Source organism: Hyperolius riggenbachi, chromosome 1 (genome assembly GCF_040937935.1).
Source record: "Hyperolius riggenbachi isolate aHypRig1 chromosome 1, aHypRig1.pri, whole genome shotgun sequence".
In the NCBI taxonomy this organism is placed as follows: Eukaryota; Metazoa; Chordata; class Amphibia; order Anura; family Hyperoliidae; genus Hyperolius; species Hyperolius riggenbachi.
In genome coordinates this window covers 168,318,346-168,341,148 of record NC_090646.1, presented here as the reverse complement: position 1 = coordinate 168,341,148, position 22,803 = coordinate 168,318,346, and the positions used below count along the sequence as shown (strand labels likewise).

Here is a 22,803-nt window from a genome sequence, read left to right as displayed (position 1 = left end):
TGGGGGAGAGCGCCTGGAAGGGGTGGACTTTGATGAACAGTTGAACACTAGCACAAGGAAGCAAGAGTTCTGCTGCTCGGTTGTGAATAAAGTTTGCCTATATGTTGCAATAGATGGTTTATGAATGTTTTACTCACCCTGTTGTGCATTGTTATTGAAGGTGCCAGTTTGAGAACAATCATATTTTTGAATAGATCATTCTTATTGAAAGAAAACATTTTATTTTATCGATATTCAGCATTAAATAAACCTAACTATTCCTGATATCAAAACCAGTTGCTAGGTTATTTATGAAAAAATCTGCCATGCTAATTTACCAGTTCAATTGGTAATGGCATGACCAGGTCAGACTGCGCCCACCAGCTTTACTTTTCTTTACCAGGCTTAAAGGGAAGGTCCAAGCAAAATAAAAAAAATGAGTTTCACTTACCTGGGGCTTCTACCAGCCCCATGCAGCCATCCTGTGCCTTTGTAGTCACTCACTGCTGCTCCAGTCCCCCGCTGGCAGCTTGCCGACCTCGGAGGTCGGTAGGCCGCATTGCGTTCATTTTTACGCATTCCCACATTAACACATACATTTTTACGCGTTAGTGGTGTAACGCCTAAAAATTTACGCATTGAACCTCTAATGTGTAAAAATGTATGTGTTAATGTTCCTGCACTAGCAGGAATGCGTAAAAATGTACTCAATGCGGCCCGCCGACCTCCAATTTCAGCAAGCTGCCAGCGGGGGACTGGAGCAGCAGTGAGTGACTATGAGGGCACAGGATGGCTGCATAGGGCTGGTAGAAGCCCCTGGTAAGTGAAACTCATTTTTTTTATTTTGCTTGGACCTTCCCTTTAAGGGGGTAACAGACGCTGGCACACGCAGCAGACATTGCACTCCAATATTCATTTGTTTTATGTAGGTGTATAAGACAAGGTGAATGCAATCATTACCTTTCCCACAAACATCTTACTTATTCATAGATCTGTAGAAAAACAGCATACCAATGTGGTAACAATAATAGCAATAGGAGCTTATCCATTTAAAATTGTGCTTATTTCATCTTCAGATGCATAGTAATGGCTCAAGCTGATTAAAGGAAGGACTTCTTTTTTTTTTTTTTAAGAAAAAACTATCATTATGCAGTAAGAGTAGGTTCACACTGGTTCTAAAAACGTCCCCTTTAGGATCCCCCCTCACCTGGGTACCCCTTCCCCACTCCCCCTCCAGCTAGTTTCATTGATAAAATCATTAATGCATTAAATTGTACGCCAAGCAGGGAACTTACCTCCTTTGTGTTCCACCGCTCGCCGTCACTTCCTGCAATACCGCCCAATGAAGTACAGAGGGCGGCATTGCAGGAAGTGACAGCGAGCGGTGGAGCACAAGGAAGTAAGTTCCCTGATCGTCGCTTGGCTTACATTTTAATACATTAATGATTTTATCAATGAAACTAGCTGGAGGGCGATCGTGGAAGGGGGGACCCAGGTGAGGGTCCCCGCTGCTGCCCCACTTCCTGCCTGTTACTCCCTCCAGTATCGCGGGCCCTCCACCCATTGCCAGGGCTGGGGATGTTTCCATGGACTTGAAACATAGCTGCATTTTCTCTCAAAACAAAAAATTGTTTACAAAAACGGATCCGCTTAGATTGTTTACAAAAACGGCCCTAGCCTAAGAGCTTTGTTCGGAGTACAAGTAGTTGAAAGCACCCTCACCAAAGCAAGGAAAAAGGGCACATATGGCAATCGGTTAAAAGGGGCACTACATAGAGCACAATGTTATTAGCGGCTTTTGCAGTGCCCACAGTATAATAAGGGCACAATATTTTTCAACGGCAATAAGAAGTCTCAATACGAAAATCATTTAGTGGAAGTCTCAATACAAAATCATAGGGAAATTCATATAATGGCAGTAGGAAGTCTTTATATGAAAATCATATACAGTAGTAGAAGCCTCCGGGCGCCCACATGTCTCTGTAGTGAAGTAGTAGAATGTCAGTAATTTTACCAATATTCTACTACTGGTAATATCTTGCGCCCTTTTTTGTAGACACCTTTATTATATGTATGCCCCCTTACAGCTCAAACCCCTCCCCCCTGCAGGCATATTGGCTGCTCCCATATAGGTCCGTCCCTGATGTGTACAATATTTATCACGAGGATATTTGAAACAGAAATTTGTAGCATATGTGAGAGAATTTAGGAAATGTCAGCTTTGGAAATCTGAAGAAATAACTTTAAAGGGAAAATGAAATCAGTACTTACCGGGGCTTCCTCCATCCCACCGTAGGCCACGAGGTACCCCGGCATCCTCCTGATTCCTCTCCCGGTCCTGCTTGCGACCTTATTACCGTCGACACCCGGGCTGAGTGTCGGCACGACACTTCCTGACTGGTGACGCACCAGGGAAAAGAGATCCAGCACATATGGAGTTAACAGAGTAGGAGGCTGAACTAAGCACTCAGCCGAATGCTGGGAATAACACGGTTCGTTTTTGAGGTAATTAGATGGTTCGATAGATAATTTCCGACATGTCCAATCTCCCTTTAGAAGTAAATGGAAAAAGATAAGAGAATCGACTGCAGAATTGAGCGGCAAAAACGATCGAGAGCAGAAACGCACATCAGAAACGAACCGTGTATTCCCAGCATTACAGGCAACTGTCCAGTACTTCCATACGCCAAACAGGGAACTCAGCATGCTGAAACATGAAAGACAAATGTCTCCCAGAAGAAGAAGAGGCAAAACGCTGGCACTGCTGCTTCTCAAGCTTATTGTAAGGGAGAGACTTACATACAGTGTGTCTGGTGGAGGCGACTACATGCGGCTTAGCGGGCGCTGGGATGGAGGACCTCTGAGACGTCCATTTTGCGCTGCTAGTGCTTGTTCATCCAGGAGTTCTCTAGTGTCTACTGACCCCCCCTCTCCCCTTCATAGTTCCTTGGTGTCTAGGGCTTTCCCTGTCCCATTTGGCTTCCCTGGTGATATAGGCCTTAACCTCCAGTATAGGTTCCCCGGGTGTTCTATAGTGGGCCAAACATATTGTAAAGTTGCAAAACAACTTGCGAGCCGAATGTTATGGCTCTGCGGGCTATATTTGGCCCACGGGTCAGAGTTAGACATGTATGATGTAGATGATAGATTGTAGTATTCTATCAGGCTTGTTCAAAATACTATATTCCGGCGTATAAGACGACCCCCAACTTTTCCAGTTAAAATATACATTTTGGGATATACTCGCCCTATAAGACTACCCCTCTTGACTGTTGGACATTTGTATACTGTACTGTATGTACTGGTGCTAAACTGTATAAACAAGTACAGATACTGGCGTTGTACTGTATGTGGTACCCAGTATACAACAACCAACCATTCACGACAAGCGATATACCTTACCGACTGGTTGTTGCATACAAAGCCTTCCCAGTGAGCTGCCCCCTCACCTTGTCACCAGGACCGTGTCGTGTTAAGTCACTTCTTTCCAAGAATCCTGATAAGTGAATTTTCTTATACCATATGGCACCGCCCTTGCTGCTTTCATGCAGTCGCCGCATACAGTGGGGATGTGGCTGCAGAAGTTTTTGAGTTCCCCCCCCACCATCTGTGGCCAGATTCTCCGGTCCGGCTCGGAAGTTTCAGCACCCGCCCAATAAGATGACACCGGGTGTATAAGACGACCCCTGACTTTTGAGAAGATTTTTCTGGTGTTCAAAAGTAGTCTTATACGCCAGAATATACTGTATATATTACAGTAGTATGGATAGTCACCTCTGTAACACTCTGCTTGGATGTTCTAGAACTGCAGCAAAGTCTCTGTCTCTTCAGTTGAATGTTTGATCCATGTGTTTTTTTACTCAGCTAAGGATGGTGACTACTGGAGGCTACTGACACCTGGAAACTACAAGGTCACAGCATCAGCTCCTGGCTTCCTGGCAGTGACTAAGAAAGTAGCTGTTGCTTACAGCCCTGCTACCAAGGTAATAACTTCCTACTAACCTACTCAGCAAAGGAACTTTGCTAATGTCTCTAGCAACCACAGGGCCTGATTTACTGGCGTTCACTAGCTGGAAGAACTTATCTTAATACATTTGGGACAGTTAGGGTTTATTTTAAGACAGTTAACAATGGTGTGTGCACAGGACTGCAGTTGGCCTGATATGACCCAGGCAAGGACTGCAAATTTTGCCACTTAATAGCAGACAATTTTTAAGAAGTATTTAAGGCTATATTTACTGGATCCAAAACAAGAAATGTATTGCCAGCTGCACAATTCACACCTGTACAAAAACTCCAGTCCAGGTACCACAAACATTAGTACAAATGTACAAAATGAAGGAGCCTACCACTGGCAGTGCAGTTATGCAACTGTGCTAGGAGCTAAACCACACTAAATGTTTCAGGCATGCACCCCTCATCAGGAGTGACATAATCAAGCCCACATTTTTACACACACAGACACACACACACAGACACACACACAGACACACACACACCACACACACACACATAGACACACCACACACCACACACAGGCAGACACACACATAGACACACACACAGACACACACACATAGACACACACACAGACACACACACATAGACACACAGACAGACACACACAGACACACACACACCACACACACACACAGACACACACACACCACACACACACACATAGACACACCACACACCACACACAGACACACACACACACCACACACACACATAGACACACAGACAGACACACACACACCACACAGACACACACACACCACACACACACACAGACACACACACATAGACACACAGACAGACACACACACACCAACCACACACACACACACAGACACACACACAGACACACTCACCACACACACACACACACAGACACACACACACCACACACACACAGGCAGACAAACACATACCACACACACACACACACACACACACACACACACACACACACCACACACAGGCAGACACACACACATAGACACACACACAGACACACACACAGACACACCACACACACACACACACACCACACAAACCACACACAGACACACACACATAGACACACACATAGACACACACACAGACACACACACACACACACACACACACACACACCTCAAGTGAGCCATATTTATTTCCTTTTTAAAAATGCCAGTTGTCTAGCTGTTGTGCTGATGCTTCTGGCTGCAGTAGTATCTGAATCTCACACCTGAAACAAGCATGTGGCTAATGTGGCCACATCCAGTAGATTTGTCATGGAGGAGTAGAAGAGGATTCCAGTGGCAAGCTGTGAAGCTCTGGTGATCTCCATGCCCAAGAGAGATAGGGCAGTGCTGGAAAATAATGGTGGATACACAAAATATTGACACTTTGGGCAGATTTTTGACATTCTCCACTTAGGTTATAGGTGTACTTACTTTTGTTGCCAGCGGTTTAGACATGAATGGCTGTGTGTTGCGTTATTTTGAGGGGACAGCTTATTTACACTATTATCCTGTCCCATGAAAAGATATCATACAAATATTTGCAACAATGTGGGAGATGTACTCATTTACTGTATGTCAGTTATGTATTTAAGACAGTTATCCTATTTACTTGATACATAAGAGACCTAGCTCTAAAGCCTAGCAATTTCCTGTCAGATAGATGGGTCAAATAGATAGTTTCAGACATTTCCGATCGTTCTTCGGATCAATTTGCATAGAAGTGATCAGAAAATCGATCAGATAAACGATCAGTAATCCAATCGGTTCTGTCGGAAATTATCTATTGACCCATCTATCTGATGGGAAATTGCATGATGTGTATTATGCTTAACATGTTTAGGCAGAGGACATGGTCCTCCCACACCTCCAGTCATGCAGAACATGAAAAGTGTATAAACATGGGATAAATGATGCATCCATAGGTTCTTATTATAGTCACCATCAATTGAAACAGGGATATGGCAAAACACATTACATTAAAATAAGCAGGGCAGTCCATTGGAGGGCGAGTGTAGAGTTTACATACTTTTTGCAGGCCTGAAAGAAAGACCATGGAGGTGCAAGGTGGGAAAGATAGAATTGTGTTCAAAGTGTTTTCAAACTGTTCTTTTAACAGTAGGACAGAAGGGACCTATGAAGTATTGTAAAGTACTGCAAAGCTGATCTTGAGTATCCTGAGTAGTGATGGTCATGTCTAGGAGAACTCATGGAGAAGAAGGTGATCAGTTTGGTCGGGTGACAGATATGTAAGAGTCTGCATATCTATCTGCAGATCACACAAATCAGGTTTCTCCATGAGTTTTCTACAGAGAAAAAGGAGTGCAGGGCAAGACTAGAACAGATTTAGGGTTTAGGTCAGTAATAGCAGCTGACCATCAATAGACAATGAACTGTCTGACAGCTGGAGGTTAGAGGAACTAGTGGAACTGATATTCCATGTCTGATCAGTGAATGTGTTCAGGAAAACTCACTGATATGAAGTTCTGCTCTCTACAACCCCTGACACTTCTCACAGCAGCGCGTATGTCCTTCTCATCATACAGAAGATGGAATTATCAGGTGACTGCAGATGCAGCAGATGATGGTGTGCCTGTTGTAGCACCTAGTTTCCAGGTAGTGAGGGAGATGCAGGGAACTCTGGAATTCATGCTGTGGAGGGCAGCTGCGGACCAGCAGTGATGATTTATTTGACATGTGGCCTCTTATCTGTCCTAAATCCTACCGCCTCTTTGTTTTTTTCTGCCCAGGGCCCTGGCCTTTTGTGGACTTCCCAGAAATCCAGCACTAGTGATATTAGATAAGATTCAGAATAGTATTCATTGTATATCTTACCTACAAAATGACTGTGTACGCCTCTCTTGTTTTTACTGATACTCATGCTCTGTGTTATCACAGATTGATTTTGATCTTGAATCTTTACTGGAAAGAAAAGAGGAAGAGAAAGAAGAGCTGATGGAATGGTGGAAGATGATGTCCCAAACTTTGAATTTTTGAGAATACTCATGATGACATTCTATTAATTTATATGTTGAGTTGATATGCAGTACTGTGGATTATATATATGTAGGAATGAGTCTGTAGAGGATGCATATACACTCTGCCGTGTATGCACGCACAGACTCATTCCTATATGTATCTGATAATGTGTGATTTTTTGATTCTTCAGCCTCTGTTTACTTTGTTTCTGTGATATGAACCTGCACTCTTTAGACTTTCGGCTAGGGTTACTGCAGAACTTGGCACAGAAGTTCCATGCAAGTGACGGCTTCAATCTCCCTCCTAATGTTTGACTCAAGGCAAAGAAAGTTTCAGTAGAAATGCAATATTCTATGTTCAAGCCATGTGTTGTACAGTATATTATAGTTTACACAATAGTATAGCAAGCACAGCTGTTGCCAAAAATATCTTGGCAGTATATATGTGGAAGTGATGTCAGTTGTTATGAGTTTGAGGCCTGGAAGAAGAAACCCATATTGGCAATGTTTCTGGGTCTCTTTGTTTTAATTTTATATTCTTCTATGACCAACTGTGAATTCCATCTTTTATGCTGGCTCTAAAATGATCATTTCATTACCAGAAGATGCTGTGGGGCTTTAGTCCCGATACTGAAATGTACAAGCTGAAAAGCATAAGCACATGTTAATACTGGGAGTTACATGTTTATTCATCTGTTTTTGGATTGGACGGGCTGGTGTTTAACTACGAGATGACTGAATGAAACGTATATGGGCTTATTTGATAATACAGTACATGAGGCACGATGATGGGTGTAGAGTGATCCAGTGGTCACTGCCAGGTGTGGGCATGTCTGCAATAGTTTATGTTCTCCTTTTCATTACATGAGTTTTCTTCAGTTGCTTGCTGCTCTGCAAAATTGAAAATATAGATACTGGTACAGTAATAATCCCTTTCTGTTTTAACTGAGCATAGAAAGTGTATAGCTCTCCTTACACAGGCCAACAACAGCCCTGTCTGGTCAGAAATAGATCGGCTAGTAGTGATCGATGTACCACCTGGACCCAATCCATCTCAAAGTGGACCAGAACTCTTGCACAGGACAGAAGGAAAACAGAGAGAAATGCACCCTGTATGTATTTTCACTTAATTCCCGCTCATCTGTGACTAATCACAAATGTAATTTGATCTCTCAGCTGTCAGCTGGCTGCCTCGGCAGAGCAGCTAATTTGTAAACACCGGATGTTAACCCTATGTCTGCTTCCATAAAAGCAGGCAGTAGACACATGCAGATATATTGCAGGATTTGTATCAGCTGTAACTATTTTTTATTCTTTAAAGGTTATTATGCTGTTGCTTATCTTTTAGAGCAGAGAGGAAGTTCTGAGTTCATATCCACTTTAACCAGATCTGAGAATCAATCAAATAGCTAAAGTTTGTGCCGCTTGATGCAGAACAGCAGCCACTTATCCCGTCTCCATAGCAATATACCACCATGCGCAGTCACCCTTTTCTAATAATAATCAGTCAGAAGTTTCAGAATATTTCATTGATCGAGCATATTGGGGGCAAGAGGTCACAGACAGATTTGACCAAAGCAATTGAATCTGCTGGAAATATTGATGGATGTACAGTATGGTTGCCTTAAATCATACATGTCAAACTCCGGCCCGCGGGCCAAATCTGGCCGTCAGAGCCATTAAATTTGGCCCTCAAGTGGTTTCCCCACTGTGTATTACGTTTGGCGCACTCAAGACCACCAGGTAAGCTATACTGGAGGTGAAGCCCTAGAACACCAGGGAACCCATACGGGGGAGGTAGGGAGAAAGCACCAAACACTAGGGAACTGTATAGGGTAAGGTGGGGGCCTCTAGACACCAGGGAACTGTATAGGGGAGGGAGGAACACTATACACCAGGTAACTGTATAGGAGTTGGAGGGGGGCATTAGACACGAGAACTTTATAAAAGTGGAAGGTGGCCTGTAGACATCGAGCTTGGCCCACGACTTGGTCCCACTGTACAATTTTGGCCCACTTTGTATTTGAATTTGAAACCCCTGCCTTAAATGGTGGAAGCATTACATGGTACTCTATCTTCCACAGGAGTAGCTACTGATAGAAATAGCTCTACAGTGTATATACTGTGTGAAGTACTGGATCATGTTTTCAACTTCATTACGTAAATTAAACTTGAGGGACCAATCAAAGATGACATTTTTTAAAGCAGGCCTATCAGTGCTGGACTACACAATGCATCAATAAGACAGGTTATGGATCTCTACCAAAGTATTAAAACAATATTAGAGACAGAAGATATATTTTGAATGTATTTATTGTAGGATATTAAAAGGCAATAGAAGCAGATTTTGGATGTGTCCTCCAAGCTAATTCAGGCCCAGTTATGTGGTCAGTTCCCACAGAGAATCCACTGATAGATTTAATGGTTCATTTTACAATGCAGAAGCTGTTTTTAATTAATGCATTTAACTGTTTTTAGTGGATGCTACCGGCTTTTGTACTATATTATTATTAAGAAAACAAATGGTGCGAATTCATGAATAGCAGAATGTATTTGGATTGGTTACTGCTTGGGATAGATCATCAATGTCATGACCTGATGCTCTGTGTGATGTAATATATTCATAGGTTAAATCAATATTTATGTTAATCACAAGCTAGTGGTATATCACCATTTTTTAAACGTTACATACAATACTTTATATATTGGAAAACACGTCAATGCAGTTTTGAGCATCTGAATTTTAGTGAGCTTATTATACTAATACTGTAAATTTAGAGTAATCTTCAAGTTGTAACCCCATGGAAAGGGCCACGCCCCACTGTAAGTGTGCACTGCCAGGTATTCTTGTCTCTAGCCATCCAAGGCTAACATTAAACTCCAACAATGTCTACATTAACCATCTGTGTACTGACTTCTTTCATAAACTGCTAAATATATTATCCATAACTATCATCTCATTTGTTGCAGACTCTGCAATGGTGGGCTACATGCAGAGAAACCCTGTGGCTGCATCATAAGACTGCATATTCTCAGGCCTCTTTCACAATATAGCGTTGTGCAAAAATGTATATGAATTTGTATTGCATTTTCTTTTTCGTGCGCATGCTTTTTTTGGGGGGGTTGCATTTTTCCTATTCACAGCAATAAATGGGAAACACGTAAGAAATAGGAAACAAAATACCTGTTTAATGTCCTATTCCTTATCTGTACTACACATACAATTCATTATATCATAAAGGGTTTTTTTTCGCTTCAGGTTTGCATTAAGGTCAAAAAATGTAACATGCAATGCATCAGAAAGAGCACAATGCAGCACGTAAACGCAACGCATAGGTTTAATTGGTTCTATTGAAGTCTATGTGGTATGCATTTTTAAAAATGCATAAAGTGTGGAAAAAATGCTTAGGGTGCATCCACACTTATTATGAATTGTACATGGGATTTCCTCATGCATGAATCTGCCTTTGCATTTTTCTGGTATTTTTCAAACTTTCACGTGGCTTTTTGTGCGCGTTTGTGTGCACATTTTCAGATTGCGATTTTTACATACGTACCAATGAAGTTCAATGAAAAAATTATAATAAACGCCTAGAATAGGATATGCGCCAACAATGCAGACACTCCCAACTTGTTGCCCTGGAAAACATGAATATGCCCCCAAATGCATCACAATTGGAGAGAAACTGTTTTGTCAGTAAAGTATCTAAAATATATAAAATTCAGAGGTACGTCCACCACTACCTCCTTTGTAAACAATTTTTAGTGTATTTTATTCTTGTTGGCTCCTCTGTTTAATGATTTTTTTTTCACTGACTTTGTCAACCCTTGATGGAGGAAAGTCATCCATACTTAGCTACAGAGATGACTTCTTAACCAGAGTGGGGCTAGGTTTGTTTTCCCCATCTGCAATTCCAGCAGTTGCCTTTGAGGTAAACCTTATTTGTGAGTATAACTCCATTCAATATAATGTGTTTATCTCAACACATTAAAGAGTACCTGAAGTAAAAAAGACAGAGACTGTCATGCCAGGCTTTGTCATAACAATACAAGACCAGGCGGTTGTCTCAGGTTTAAATACTTACCTAATCGGACATAATTATTCCAGTCATGTGATCGCTCTGCCTTCCCCTCCAGAATTGCGCCCGTGGTGGATTTTTTCAAGCCTCTTCTGAAGCTTTGGTCCCCGTCGCCACTGTTGCCATGGCCCACCCCCAGCTTGGCAGCAGTGGCCTAACTAGTGGCTACCAAGCTGGGGGCGGTCTGCGGCAAGGGAAGCAGAGATTTCTGAAGAGCTTTGGTAGACTTTAAAAAAATGTGGCAGCAACTGTGTTCCCAAGGAAGGAGGCAGAGGGTCACCTGTGACCCAATTACCTCAGATAAGAGAACTATTTAATTCTGAGACCACTGTGTCCTTCGTTGTTTAACCTCCCTGGCGGTAAGCCCGTGCTGAGCACGGGCTAAGCCGCCACGGAGGATTGCTCAGGCCCTGTTGGGCTGAATTGTACACTTTTTTTTGTTGCACGCAGCTAGCACTTTGCTAGCTGCGTGCATAGCTCGATCGCCGCCGATTCGCAGCTACCCGCCGTGTTAGAGGACTCCCCCCAGACCCCGTGCACAGCCTGACCAATCAGTGCCAGGCAGTGCTGTGGGGTGGATCGGGACTCCCTCTGACGTCATCCCAATCGTCGCCATGGTGACAGGGGAAGCCAACCAGGAAATCCACTTCTGAACGAGATTTCCTGTTTGCGCTGATCACCGGAGGCGATCGGAGGGGGTGGGGGATGCCGCTGCACAGCGGCTATCATGTAGCTAGCGCTAGGCTAGCTACATGATTGAAAAAAAAAAACATGTAAAGTGCTGCGCTGCCCCCTGACGGTTTTAATAGACCGCCAGGGAGGTTAAGGAATGAAGTCCACTGACATCTGGTAGGTCACTGCTACTTAGCAAGTGCAATGATTGGCTCCAATGACTGAGCCATGGTCCCACCTGCGAGACCATTGTTTCCAGTTAACAAATGTGGGCGGCAGTGATGCTCTCTTCCTGATGGAATCATCTGCTCTTCTCCACCCTTCCCCTTTGTGGCACATTCCCAGGACTGAACTGCACATTAACATATAAGTAAAGCTGTACTGTATGATGGACACACAGGGAGACGGAGGAGGACAAGGGGACACAGGAGGACATGGGGACAGAGGAGGGCACGGGGACACAAGAGGAACACAGGAGGGTACAAAAGGGACAAAGGGGGACATAATAATTGGGTGGAGAAGATCCTCAAGATGCTTCTGCACCATGTATGCACCAGGTTTTGTATATTTTTTCATCTAAACCTAGGTGCATCTTATGGTCAGGATTGTCTTATGGTCCAAAAAAAGGCTCTTTAGACTGGCTAATGGGGGATAGCTTCATGTCTGCACTGTTTGTGCAAGTCCTTTCTGAGCACAACCATCACCTGGCCTTTGATCTCACTTTATCTCCTCAGTCTCTACTATGTTTCTATCAGCTGCAGAATAAATGGTGTATCTGGCATAGAGTGTGTCATTTCCTATAATATTTTCAGTTCCAAAACATACAGATGTTCTCACAGAATAGCTAGCTTTAGAAACTAATTCAAAACATCACTGGGAGAAGTCAAGGTCACATTTCCATCTTAAGCCTATTTTTACTAGGTGCTGCAAACAGACATGCACCTGTGCTGCTGCGATTATGCAGCCAAATCGGTATCGCTCTGCCATGTGCGGCTATAGGGATTTGGATGCGTGCTACTGAAAACTGCCTTCCATCATCGCAATGGCACTGCTGTGAGCAACATAAGTTGCTGCCGTGATGCACAGCACTGTACTGATCCATGATCTTTCCCCGATGCCGTTGCAATTCTATTCAACACAATAAATGGAATTGCAGTTGTGCCGAAATGTATGCAATCATGCGTTACAATTCCGTGGTGAATTGCAATGCAAGGATGGAAACATCAGACAGTGCAGTCTACTGTATACATTTTCTGAGGTCCCTGTGGATTGCATTGCGTTGCATTTCCGAAAAAGTGGCTTTATCACGTAGGTGGAAACGAGGCCTACATTTTTTGACGGTTCCACTGATAATCCATGCTATGTTTGTATCTTAGACTGGTATTAAATGCTGTATTGTAAGTTCTGGACAGAGTGAGGAAGAGTTGTAGATGTTGTCAGGTGTTTACCATGCAGTATCCCTGTTGGAAAGCTTTCCCACAAATCCCTCTCCCCTGGGCATTGCTGTGAGCTTCCTGCATCTGGGATATATTCTTCATATCCTCACTGGCTCATGCTGTGGAAAACAAAAAGTGTAGCTAACAGCAGAGCAATGGTTGTTACTAAACAGGAACTGAGGAGCAATCTCATCAGGAATGTCAGCAGGAATACAGAGCTGAACAACAAATAACCGGCTTAATGTACTAAACGGTAATGCACTTGTCAGTGTGAGTTAACTTTAATGAGCACATGCTACGCACGGTCCAGTTTATGAACTATCCCCAAGTGTCATCAGAGCCCCATTTCATCTGGGCTTTGGCATGCAGATCCCCCCTACACACACACACACACACACGCACGCACGCACACACACACACACACACACACACACACCTGTAGAAAAATACCTCAACCTTTTCTGTATCTCCAGTGCTGGAGGTGCTCTTTAACATTTTTACCCAGACATTTGAACACATACACACAGGGACGGATCTAGACCAAGTTGCCCCAAGTTGCGCCTGGGGCAAGGTCAGGTTTTGGCGCCTAAACTGCCATTCCCCATCCACATTTTGCCGCCTTTTTAAGAATTCAACAAACTGTGCCTGGGGCAAGAGACCCGCTTGCCCCCCCCTAGATCCGTCCCTGCATACACAGTGTTGCTTCAGCTTTGTAACATAAGCAGCTAACATGCACATGATGAGTCTTGAACTCATTAAGCCATTTGGATAAAGGTCAAACATTTTCAAAAAAAATCAAACCTTCCAGTTGAAACTGCCAGAAGGTCCTTTGGGAGTACAACCTAATTTCCCCAAACTACATGGAGGGTATTTCTTCCTTTCATTACATGAAGAGGACTGCTTTAGTTCATTACATGGACATCAACACTTACCCCACACCTATGCCTAACATTAACCACCCCTACCCATGCCAAACATTAAACCGTATTGTTAACCCCCACACCTAGCCGATATTTGAAACTCGGCTAATGATACCTTACTCTGGAACAGATATCTGGAGCCTGGCTAATTATATCCAAATTCCACAGCCATTATGATATCTAAAAACAACTGGTGTGTATATTGTGGTCCATGGCGACACAGGGCATGGCCGACAGATGAGGCACCCAAATTCCCTGATATGGTCACGCCTCCCATCCAGTGCTGAATGCTGCCATTGCCTAACTCCCAGAAATGGTACTACTTGAATAACAGGTGTGATATTGTGTTACATGGTGCTGCACAGGCCGCCTTTATCCTGCAACCAGCCTTGCTCCTGGGAGTTGGGAACCTGCTGTTTTTTTCCCCTCCATCAATGGAATAGAATGTTGAAAAACAAAAACTGCTATCCTAATAGGTGGCATTGAAATTACATCTCTGGTCATAGACATATGGCACATAGACTCTCCTCCACCTTTTGTAGCATAATTATCAATATTTTGCTAAACTCAGTGCTTTTGTGACAGGTGACACAGAAAGTACTTATGGTGCAAGACTTAGGTACAGTTCTCAGAATATATGTCTTCTTCTCTCTGAGCCACCAATGGACATCTTCAGGATTTCTTCTGCTACTACTGTGTTTTCTCCTCCAACATGTCCATGTTTGTATAAAGACACTATACAGGCCCTTATTCTCATATCTATGGTACGTGTCTTGTTTTAGGACACTATTAGACATTTTAGACCTCTATTGAGCTCACACTGAGGTAGCTGCCAACTTCATAGGCTCAAAGATATGCACCTTATTGTGGCTACAGTGATGGAGGTTGTACTGATGCAGGTGTGTTGCTTTTACACAAGTAGTCCTACTCTAACATACCTGTGAGCATTTGGTAACATTGTCAGATGTCCATAAGTATTGGGGAGCCTAATGGGCTTCTTATGGGTCGTCCTCAAAATGACAATGATCACTATCTTGTGGTTTCGGCTCCTGGTTTTCATGGACAGATGCCAATGTCTACATTTAGTTCTCAGCTAGCAGTGCTTAGAATACATTAAATAACTCTGACTCATTTACTTTTCATGGGGTAGAATTCCTTGTTACAGTTTTAATTATGAGGTCTGCAACATCAGTCTTTTGAAACAAGCATTTTATTGACTTCTACCAATCCATTAAACGCTCACATAACAGAAGCCAGGTATTGACTTGTTTTGAGCTGTTAAGGAAGGGGAAGCCAAGGTCAATATTCTCATGGCAGAAGCAATGAGTCTCCATATCCAGGTATGAGAATACACAATGTTTCCACAACTAGAAACCACCGGAGAGCTTTTTGTGCAGCATTTTGTCAATAATTCATTCAGATATTTGGCAGATATAAATATGAAGAATAGCTAAAATGTGGTTGGTTCCCAGTGGAAAAATATTACTGTTTAGAAGTTTAAGGCTACTTTCCCACTAAGAAGTTGCGTTAGGTGCTACGTTAAGGTCGCATAACGTGCACCTAACGCAACGCATAGTGGGGTTGTAGCTGGATGTTACATTGAGCCACGTTAAGCGGCTCTTCACACGTCCTGTGATGCCAAGATGCGTACTCTTGGACGCATGCGGCATCACGTTGTCCCGCCAGCCAATCGCCGCACAGAGTGGCGCTCCAGGAAGTAAACGCTGCACGTCACACCGTGCAGTGAATATTAATTAACCATGTGGCTGGCCGAGGAGGAGGAGGGAAGACCTCCTCCTCCAACACTACTGAGCATGTGCGCACAGTCTAATGCGGCTTAGCCGCGCATAACGCACAGCATGCAGCACATTCTACTGACGTCCTGCGTTACAATGTGATGCAACGTGGGCACTGTGAACAGCCCATTGATTTTTCATTACTGTGCGGTGGGCTGTGTTACAGGCTGCACTAACTTGCGCCTGTAACGTCTCACTGTGAAAGCAGCCTGAAGACAAGGGCCTCGATTCACAAAGCAGTGCTAACCTACTTAGCACGCCTAAAGACTTTGGGTGTGTTAACAAGGGTGCTAAGTAGGTTAGCACCGTTCTTTAAAATCACATCACGTGCAAAGTCCCGTGCGCAAAACTTAGCGCGCGCAGCGATGAAAATGGCGCACCCGATGCGCCTATTAGGTCACATGGGGTGCGACCACGATGCGATGATGCACGCGCACCGCACTGTGCACGCGCTAAGTTTTGCGCACAGGACTTTGCACGCAATGTGATTTTTATCATGCCTAAACTAACATTTGGAGTGATACAGGGCTTTTCACAAGCGTGCTAACACTTTTTTTTTTATTATTATTTAGTATTTATATAGCGCCGACATATTACGCAGCGCTGTACAGTGTATATATATATATATATATATCTTGTCACTAACTGTCCCTCAAAGGAGCTCACAATCTAATCCCTACCATTGCCATATGTCTATATTATGTAGTGTAAGTACTGTAGTCTAGGGCCAATTTTTTTTTTTTATTTTTTTTTTAGGGGGAGCCAATTAACTTTATCCGTATGTTTTTTTGAATGTGGGAGGAAACCGGAGTGCCCGGAGGAAACCCACGCAGACACGGAGAGAACATACAAACTCTTTGCAGATAGTGCCCTGGCTGGGATTCGAACCAGGGACCCAGCGCTGCAAGGCGAGAGAGCTAACCACTACGCCACCGTGCTGCCCAACACTTAGCACTGCTTCGTGAATCAAGCCCTAGATTTAGGCTTTCTAAAACAATATCCTTGTCATGAACAATAGCAGTCCCATGTAAGTGCTAAATTGTGCATCTGTATCCAAGACAAATTGCCAAGTGTGTTCACACATCATCTAACGTCCTGGGACACCCTACACTGCTGGATAGAGATGGCCCGAACGGTTCGCCGGCAAACGGTTCCAGGCGAACTTCCGGTGGTTCGCATTCGCCATGTAAGGCAAGCTTTTCCGGAAGTTTGGTTCGCCCCCATAGTGCACCATTAGGGTCAACTTTGACCCTCTACATCACAGTCAGCAGGCACATTGTAGCCAATTAGGCGACACTCTCTCCTGGAGCCACCCCCCCCCCCCCCTTATAAAATGCAGGCAGCGCTGGCCATTACACTCACTCGTGTGCCTGCATTCATTAGTGAAGGGACAGCTGCTGGCAGATTCTCATAGGGAAAGATTAGTTAGGTTCTTGTAGGCTTGTTAGCTTGCTCCTGGCTGATTGTTATTGCTAAAATAGCACCCCTCAACAGCTCTTTTGAGAGCTAATGTTCTCCTGATGTTGGCCACTGACACTGCATTATACAGTCCCATCTGTGGCAGCTGCATCTTGGTAATTGCTATTACTGTGCCAGCCAGGCCCTGCCTAACTATCTATACTGGGACACCTACCTATGCCTACCTAACTACTGGGGCACCTACTTACCTATACGGGGAAACCTACCTATGCCTACCTACCTATACTAGGGCACCTACCTATGCCGACCTACCTATACTAGGTCACCTACCTATGCCTACCTACCTATACTGGGTCTCCTGCCTATGCCTAGCTAACTACTCGGGCACCTACCTATGCCTACCTACCTATACTGAGACTCCTACCTATGCCTAGCTAACTACTGGGGCAACTACCTATGCCTATCTACCTATACTGGGACACCTACCTATGCCTACCTACCTATATTGGGACTCCTACCTATGCCTAGCTAACTACTGGGGCACCTACCTATGCCTACCTACCTATACTGGGACTCCTACCTATGCCTAGATAACTACTGGGGCACCTATCTATGCCTACCTACCTATACTGGGAATCCTACCTATGCCTAGCTAACTACTGGGGCACCTACCTATGCCTATCTACCTATACTGGGACACCTACCTATGCCTACCTACCTAAACTGGGACTCCTACCTGTGCCTAGCTAACTACTGGGGCACCTACCTATGCCTACCTACCTATACTGGGACTCCTACCTATGCCTATCTACCTATACAGGGACACCTACCTATGCCTACCTACCTACCTATACTGGGACTACCTACCTATGCCTAGCTAACTACTCGGGCACCTACCTATACTGGGACTCCTACCTATGCCTAGCTAACTACTGGGGCACCTACCTATGCCTACCTACCTATACTGGGTCTCCTACCTATGCCTAGCTAACTACTGGGTCACCTACTTATGCCTATCTACCTATACTGGGACACCTACCTATGCCTACCTACCTATACTGGGGCACCTACCTATGCCTACCTACATACAAGAAGATAATAAGGTCGTTGCTTCATTGTGGACAGACCAAATTCGATCAGCTGGACACTCAGTCACTGTTGTTCTGTCATTCAGCTACCTCTTCCCGACCATAGGGCTTGAAAACCGCCATGGCCTGCACTCGAAACCGAAAATCGGAGGTTCGGGCCATCTCTACTGCTGGGCCTCATAGCTGCATAGTATTATATGACTACAAAAATCACATGACCAGCACTGACGATTCAAGCAGTAGACTTTAATCACTTCCAAAATGTGAATCAAGTCAGGACATCCGACAGCAAGATCAGGATGTAACTATAGCTCTATATAGCTCTAGAATATAGCTCTTTCTACACGCTGTAAGAGAGTATACAGAGAGTATGCTTGTGACCAGTCCATGTTTACATTGCAGTGTAGGTCTTCTTAGCACAATGGACTGTCACCGTTTCAAGCAGGCAAACTGCTCTTTGTCAAGTGTTTGCCCGTGCAAGATGGCAACAGTCTGGAAGTGAATAAAGTCTGCTGCTTGAATCGTCAGTGCTGATCATGCAATTTTTGTGGGATTAAAGAAGTCTGTCGCAGCCAGATGGACTAGACCAGGGGTCAGGAATCTTTTTGACTAAGAGAGCCATGAACACCACATATTTTAAAATGTAATTCTGTGAGAGCCATACAATATGTTTCAAACTGGCCTAGTGCGCATGCGCAGCAGAGAGCTCCCGTCCCGTACCTATGCCTACCTACCTATACTGGGCCACCTACCTATGCCTAGCTAACTACTGGGGCACCTACCTATGCCTACCTACCTATACTGGGGCACCTACCTATGCCTACCTACCTATACTGGGGCACCTACCTATGCCTACCTACCTATACTGGGACTCCTACCTATGCCTACCTACCTATACTGGGACTCCTACCCTATGCCTAGCTAACTACTGGGGCACCTACCTATGCCTATCTACTTATACTGGGACACCTACCTATGCCTACCTACCTATACTGGGACTCCTACCTATGCCTAGCTAACTACTGGGGCACCTATCTATGCCTACCTACCTATACTGGGACTCCCACCTATGCCTAGCTAACTACTGGGGCACCTACCTATGCCTATCTACCTATACTGGGACACCTACCTATACTGGGACTCCTACCTATGCCTAGCTAACTACTGGGGCACCTACCTATGCCTACCTACCTATAGTGGGACTCCTACCTATCCCTATCTACCTATACTGGGACACCTACCTATGCCTACCTACCTATACTGGGACTCCTACCTATGCCTAGCTAACTACTGGGGCACCTACCTATACTGGGACTCCTACCTATGCCTAGCTAACTACTGGGGCACCTACCTATGCCTACCTACCTATACTGGGTCTCCTACCTATGCCTAGCTAACTACTGAGGAACCCACCTATGCCTATCTACCTATACTGGGACACCTACCTATGCCTACCTACCTATACTGGGACTCCTACCTATGCCTAGCTAACCACTGGGGCACCTATCTATGCCTACCTACCTATACTGGGACTCCTACCCTATGCCTAGCTAACTACTGGGGCACCTACCTATGCCTATCTACCTATACTGGGACACCTACCTATGCCTACCTACCTATACTGGGACTCCTACCTATGCTTAGCTAACTACTGGGGCACCTACCTATGCCTACCTACCTATACTGGGACTCCTACCTATGCTTAACTAACTACTGGGACTCCTACCTATGTCTAGCTAACCACTGGGGCACCTATCTATGCCTACCTACCTATACTGGGACTCCTACCCTATGCCTAGCTAACTACTGGGGCACCTACCTATGCTTAGCTAACTACTGGTGCACCTACCTATGCCTACCTACCTATACTGGGACTCCTACCTATGCTTAACTAACTACTGGGGCACCTACGTATGCCTACCTACCTATACTGGGACTCCTACCTATGCTTATCTACCTATACTGGGACACCTACCTATGCCTACCTACCTATACTGGGACTCCTACCTATGCCTAGCTAACTACTGGGGCACCTACCTATACTGGGACTCCTACCTATGACTAGCTAACTACTGGGGCACCTACCTACCTATACTGGGTCTCCTACCTATGCCTAGCTAACTACTGGGCCACCTACCTATGCCTATCTACCTATACTGGGACACCTACCTATGCCTACCTACCTATACTGGGACGCCTACCTATGCCTAGCTAACTACTGGGGCACCTACCTATGCCTATCTACCTATACTGGGACACCTACCTATGCCTACCTACCTATACTGGGACTCCTACCTATGCCTAGCTAACTGCTGGAGCACCCTACGTATGCCTACCTACCTATACTGGGACTCCCACCTATGCCTAGCTAACTACTGGGGCACCTACCTATGCCTACCTACCTATACTGGGACTCCTACCTATGCCTAGCTAATTACTGGGGCACCTACCTATGCCTATCTACCTATACTGGGACACCTACTTATGCCTACTTACCTATACTGGGACTCCTACCTATGCCTAGCTAACTACTGGGGCACCTATCTATGCCTACCTACCTATACCGGGACTCCTACCTATGCCTAGCTAACTACTGGGACACCTACCTATGCCTATCTACCTATACTGGGACAACTACCTATGCCTACCTTCCTATACTGGGCAGGGCCGGCCCTAGACTTTTTGCCGCCTGAGGCAAATATATAAAAAAATTGCAGCAGCCCCCCCCCCCCCCTCCGTGGGGGGCCGCCGAGCCGGAGGGGTAGCGGGCAGGACGGGAGTATTGGGCCTAGCGGTGGGGTCGGACCCCCCCCCCCCCCCTTGCCTGGGTCCCCCAATCTGCGCTCCCCTCCAGCTGTAATAGGAAGCAGCCGATGCCCAATAGTAAGAGGCACGGGCGGGGAGGACTCACCTTTTCCGCGTTCCAGCGTGCGCTCCACTGACGTCACTTCCTGCATCGCCACCCACTGTATTGTAAGTGGACGGCGATGCAGGAAGTGACGTCAGTGGAGCGCACGCTGGAACGCGGAAAAGGTGAGTCCTCCCCGCCCATGCCTCTTACTATTGGCCCCGGCTGCTTCCTATTACAGCTGGAGGGGAGCACAGATCGGGGGACCCAGGCGAGGGAGGGGGGGGTCCGACCCCCCTCCCCACCGCTATGCCCAATACCCCTGTCCTGCCTGCTACCCCTCCGGCTCGGCAGCCGCCCCCCCCCGCACCCACGGACGGGCGGGTGCCACCCCTAGAAGTTTCCCGCCTGAGGCAAACGTTTCACCCTGCCTCATAAGCGGGCCGGCCCTGATACTGGGACTCCTACCTATGCCTAGCTAACTACTGGGGCACCTACCTATGCCTACCTACCTATACTGGGACACCTACCTATGCCTACCTACCTATACTGGGACTCCTACTTATGCCTAGCTAACTACTGGGGCACCTACCTATGCCTATCTACCTATACTGGGACACCTACCTATGCCTACCTACCTATACTGGGGCACCTACCTATGCCTACCTACATACAAGAAGATAATAAGGTCGTTGCTTCATTGTGGACAGACCAAATTCGATCAGCTGGACACTCAGTCACTGTTGTTCTGTCATTCAGCTACCTCTTCCCGACCATAGGGCTTGAAAACCGCCATGGCCTGCACTCGAAACCGAAAATCGGAGGTTCGGGCCATCTCTACTGCTGGGCCTCATAGCTGCATAGTATTATATGACTACAAAAATCACATGACCAGCACTGACGATTCAAGCAGTAGACTTTAATCACTTCCAAAATGTGAATCAAGTCAGGACATCCGACAGCAAGATCAGGATGTAACTATAGCTCTATATAGCTCTATAATATAGCTCTTTCTACACGCTGTAAGAGAGTATACAGAGAGTATGCTTGTGACCAGTCCATGTTTACATTGCAGTGTAGGTCTTCTTAGCACAATGGACTGTCACCGTTTCAAGCAGGCAAACCGCTCTTTGTCAAGTGTTTGCCCGTGCAAGATGGCAACAGTCTGGAAGTGAATAAAGTCTGCTGCTTGAATCGTCAGTGCTGATCATGCAATTTTTGTGGGATTAAAGAAGTCTGTCGCAGCCAGATGGACTAGACCAGGGGTCAGGAATCTTTTTGACTAAGAGAGCCATGAACACCACATATTTTAAAATGTAATTCTGTGAGAGCCATACAATATGTTTCAAACTGGCCTAGTGCGCATGCGCAGCAGAGAGCTCCCGTCCTTGTTGCCATGGAGATGTGTATACAGTTGATCTGCCAGGCTGCGGAAGTGTCAGAAAGGTCTTCAGCTTCTTTTGGGTTTCAGCAACATCAGGAATTTCCCTGAGAGCCAGACAGGAGAAATACAGACTAACAGCTTGTACAATTAGCTACCTGACATGGGGATTGATTCACTTTGTCGGACAAGATCCCACA

At 45.3% G+C, this 22,803-nt stretch overlaps 1 protein-coding gene across 1 annotated transcript in view; it reads left to right on the top strand.

Annotated features, from left to right (window-relative positions):
• Positions 1-9,863, top strand: part of CPE (carboxypeptidase E) — a 122,142-nt gene extending 112,279 nt beyond the window's left edge. The window contains exons 8-9 of the mRNA XM_068278833.1: positions 3,844-3,962; positions 6,885-9,863. Of these exons, the coding sequence (XP_068134934.1) occupies positions 3,844-3,962; positions 6,885-6,983 (218 nt within the window). The 3' untranslated portion in view covers positions 6,984-9,863. The remainder of the gene's footprint in view (positions 1-3,843; positions 3,963-6,884) is intronic.
• The last annotated feature ends 12,940 nt before the right edge of the window (positions 9,864-22,803 follow it).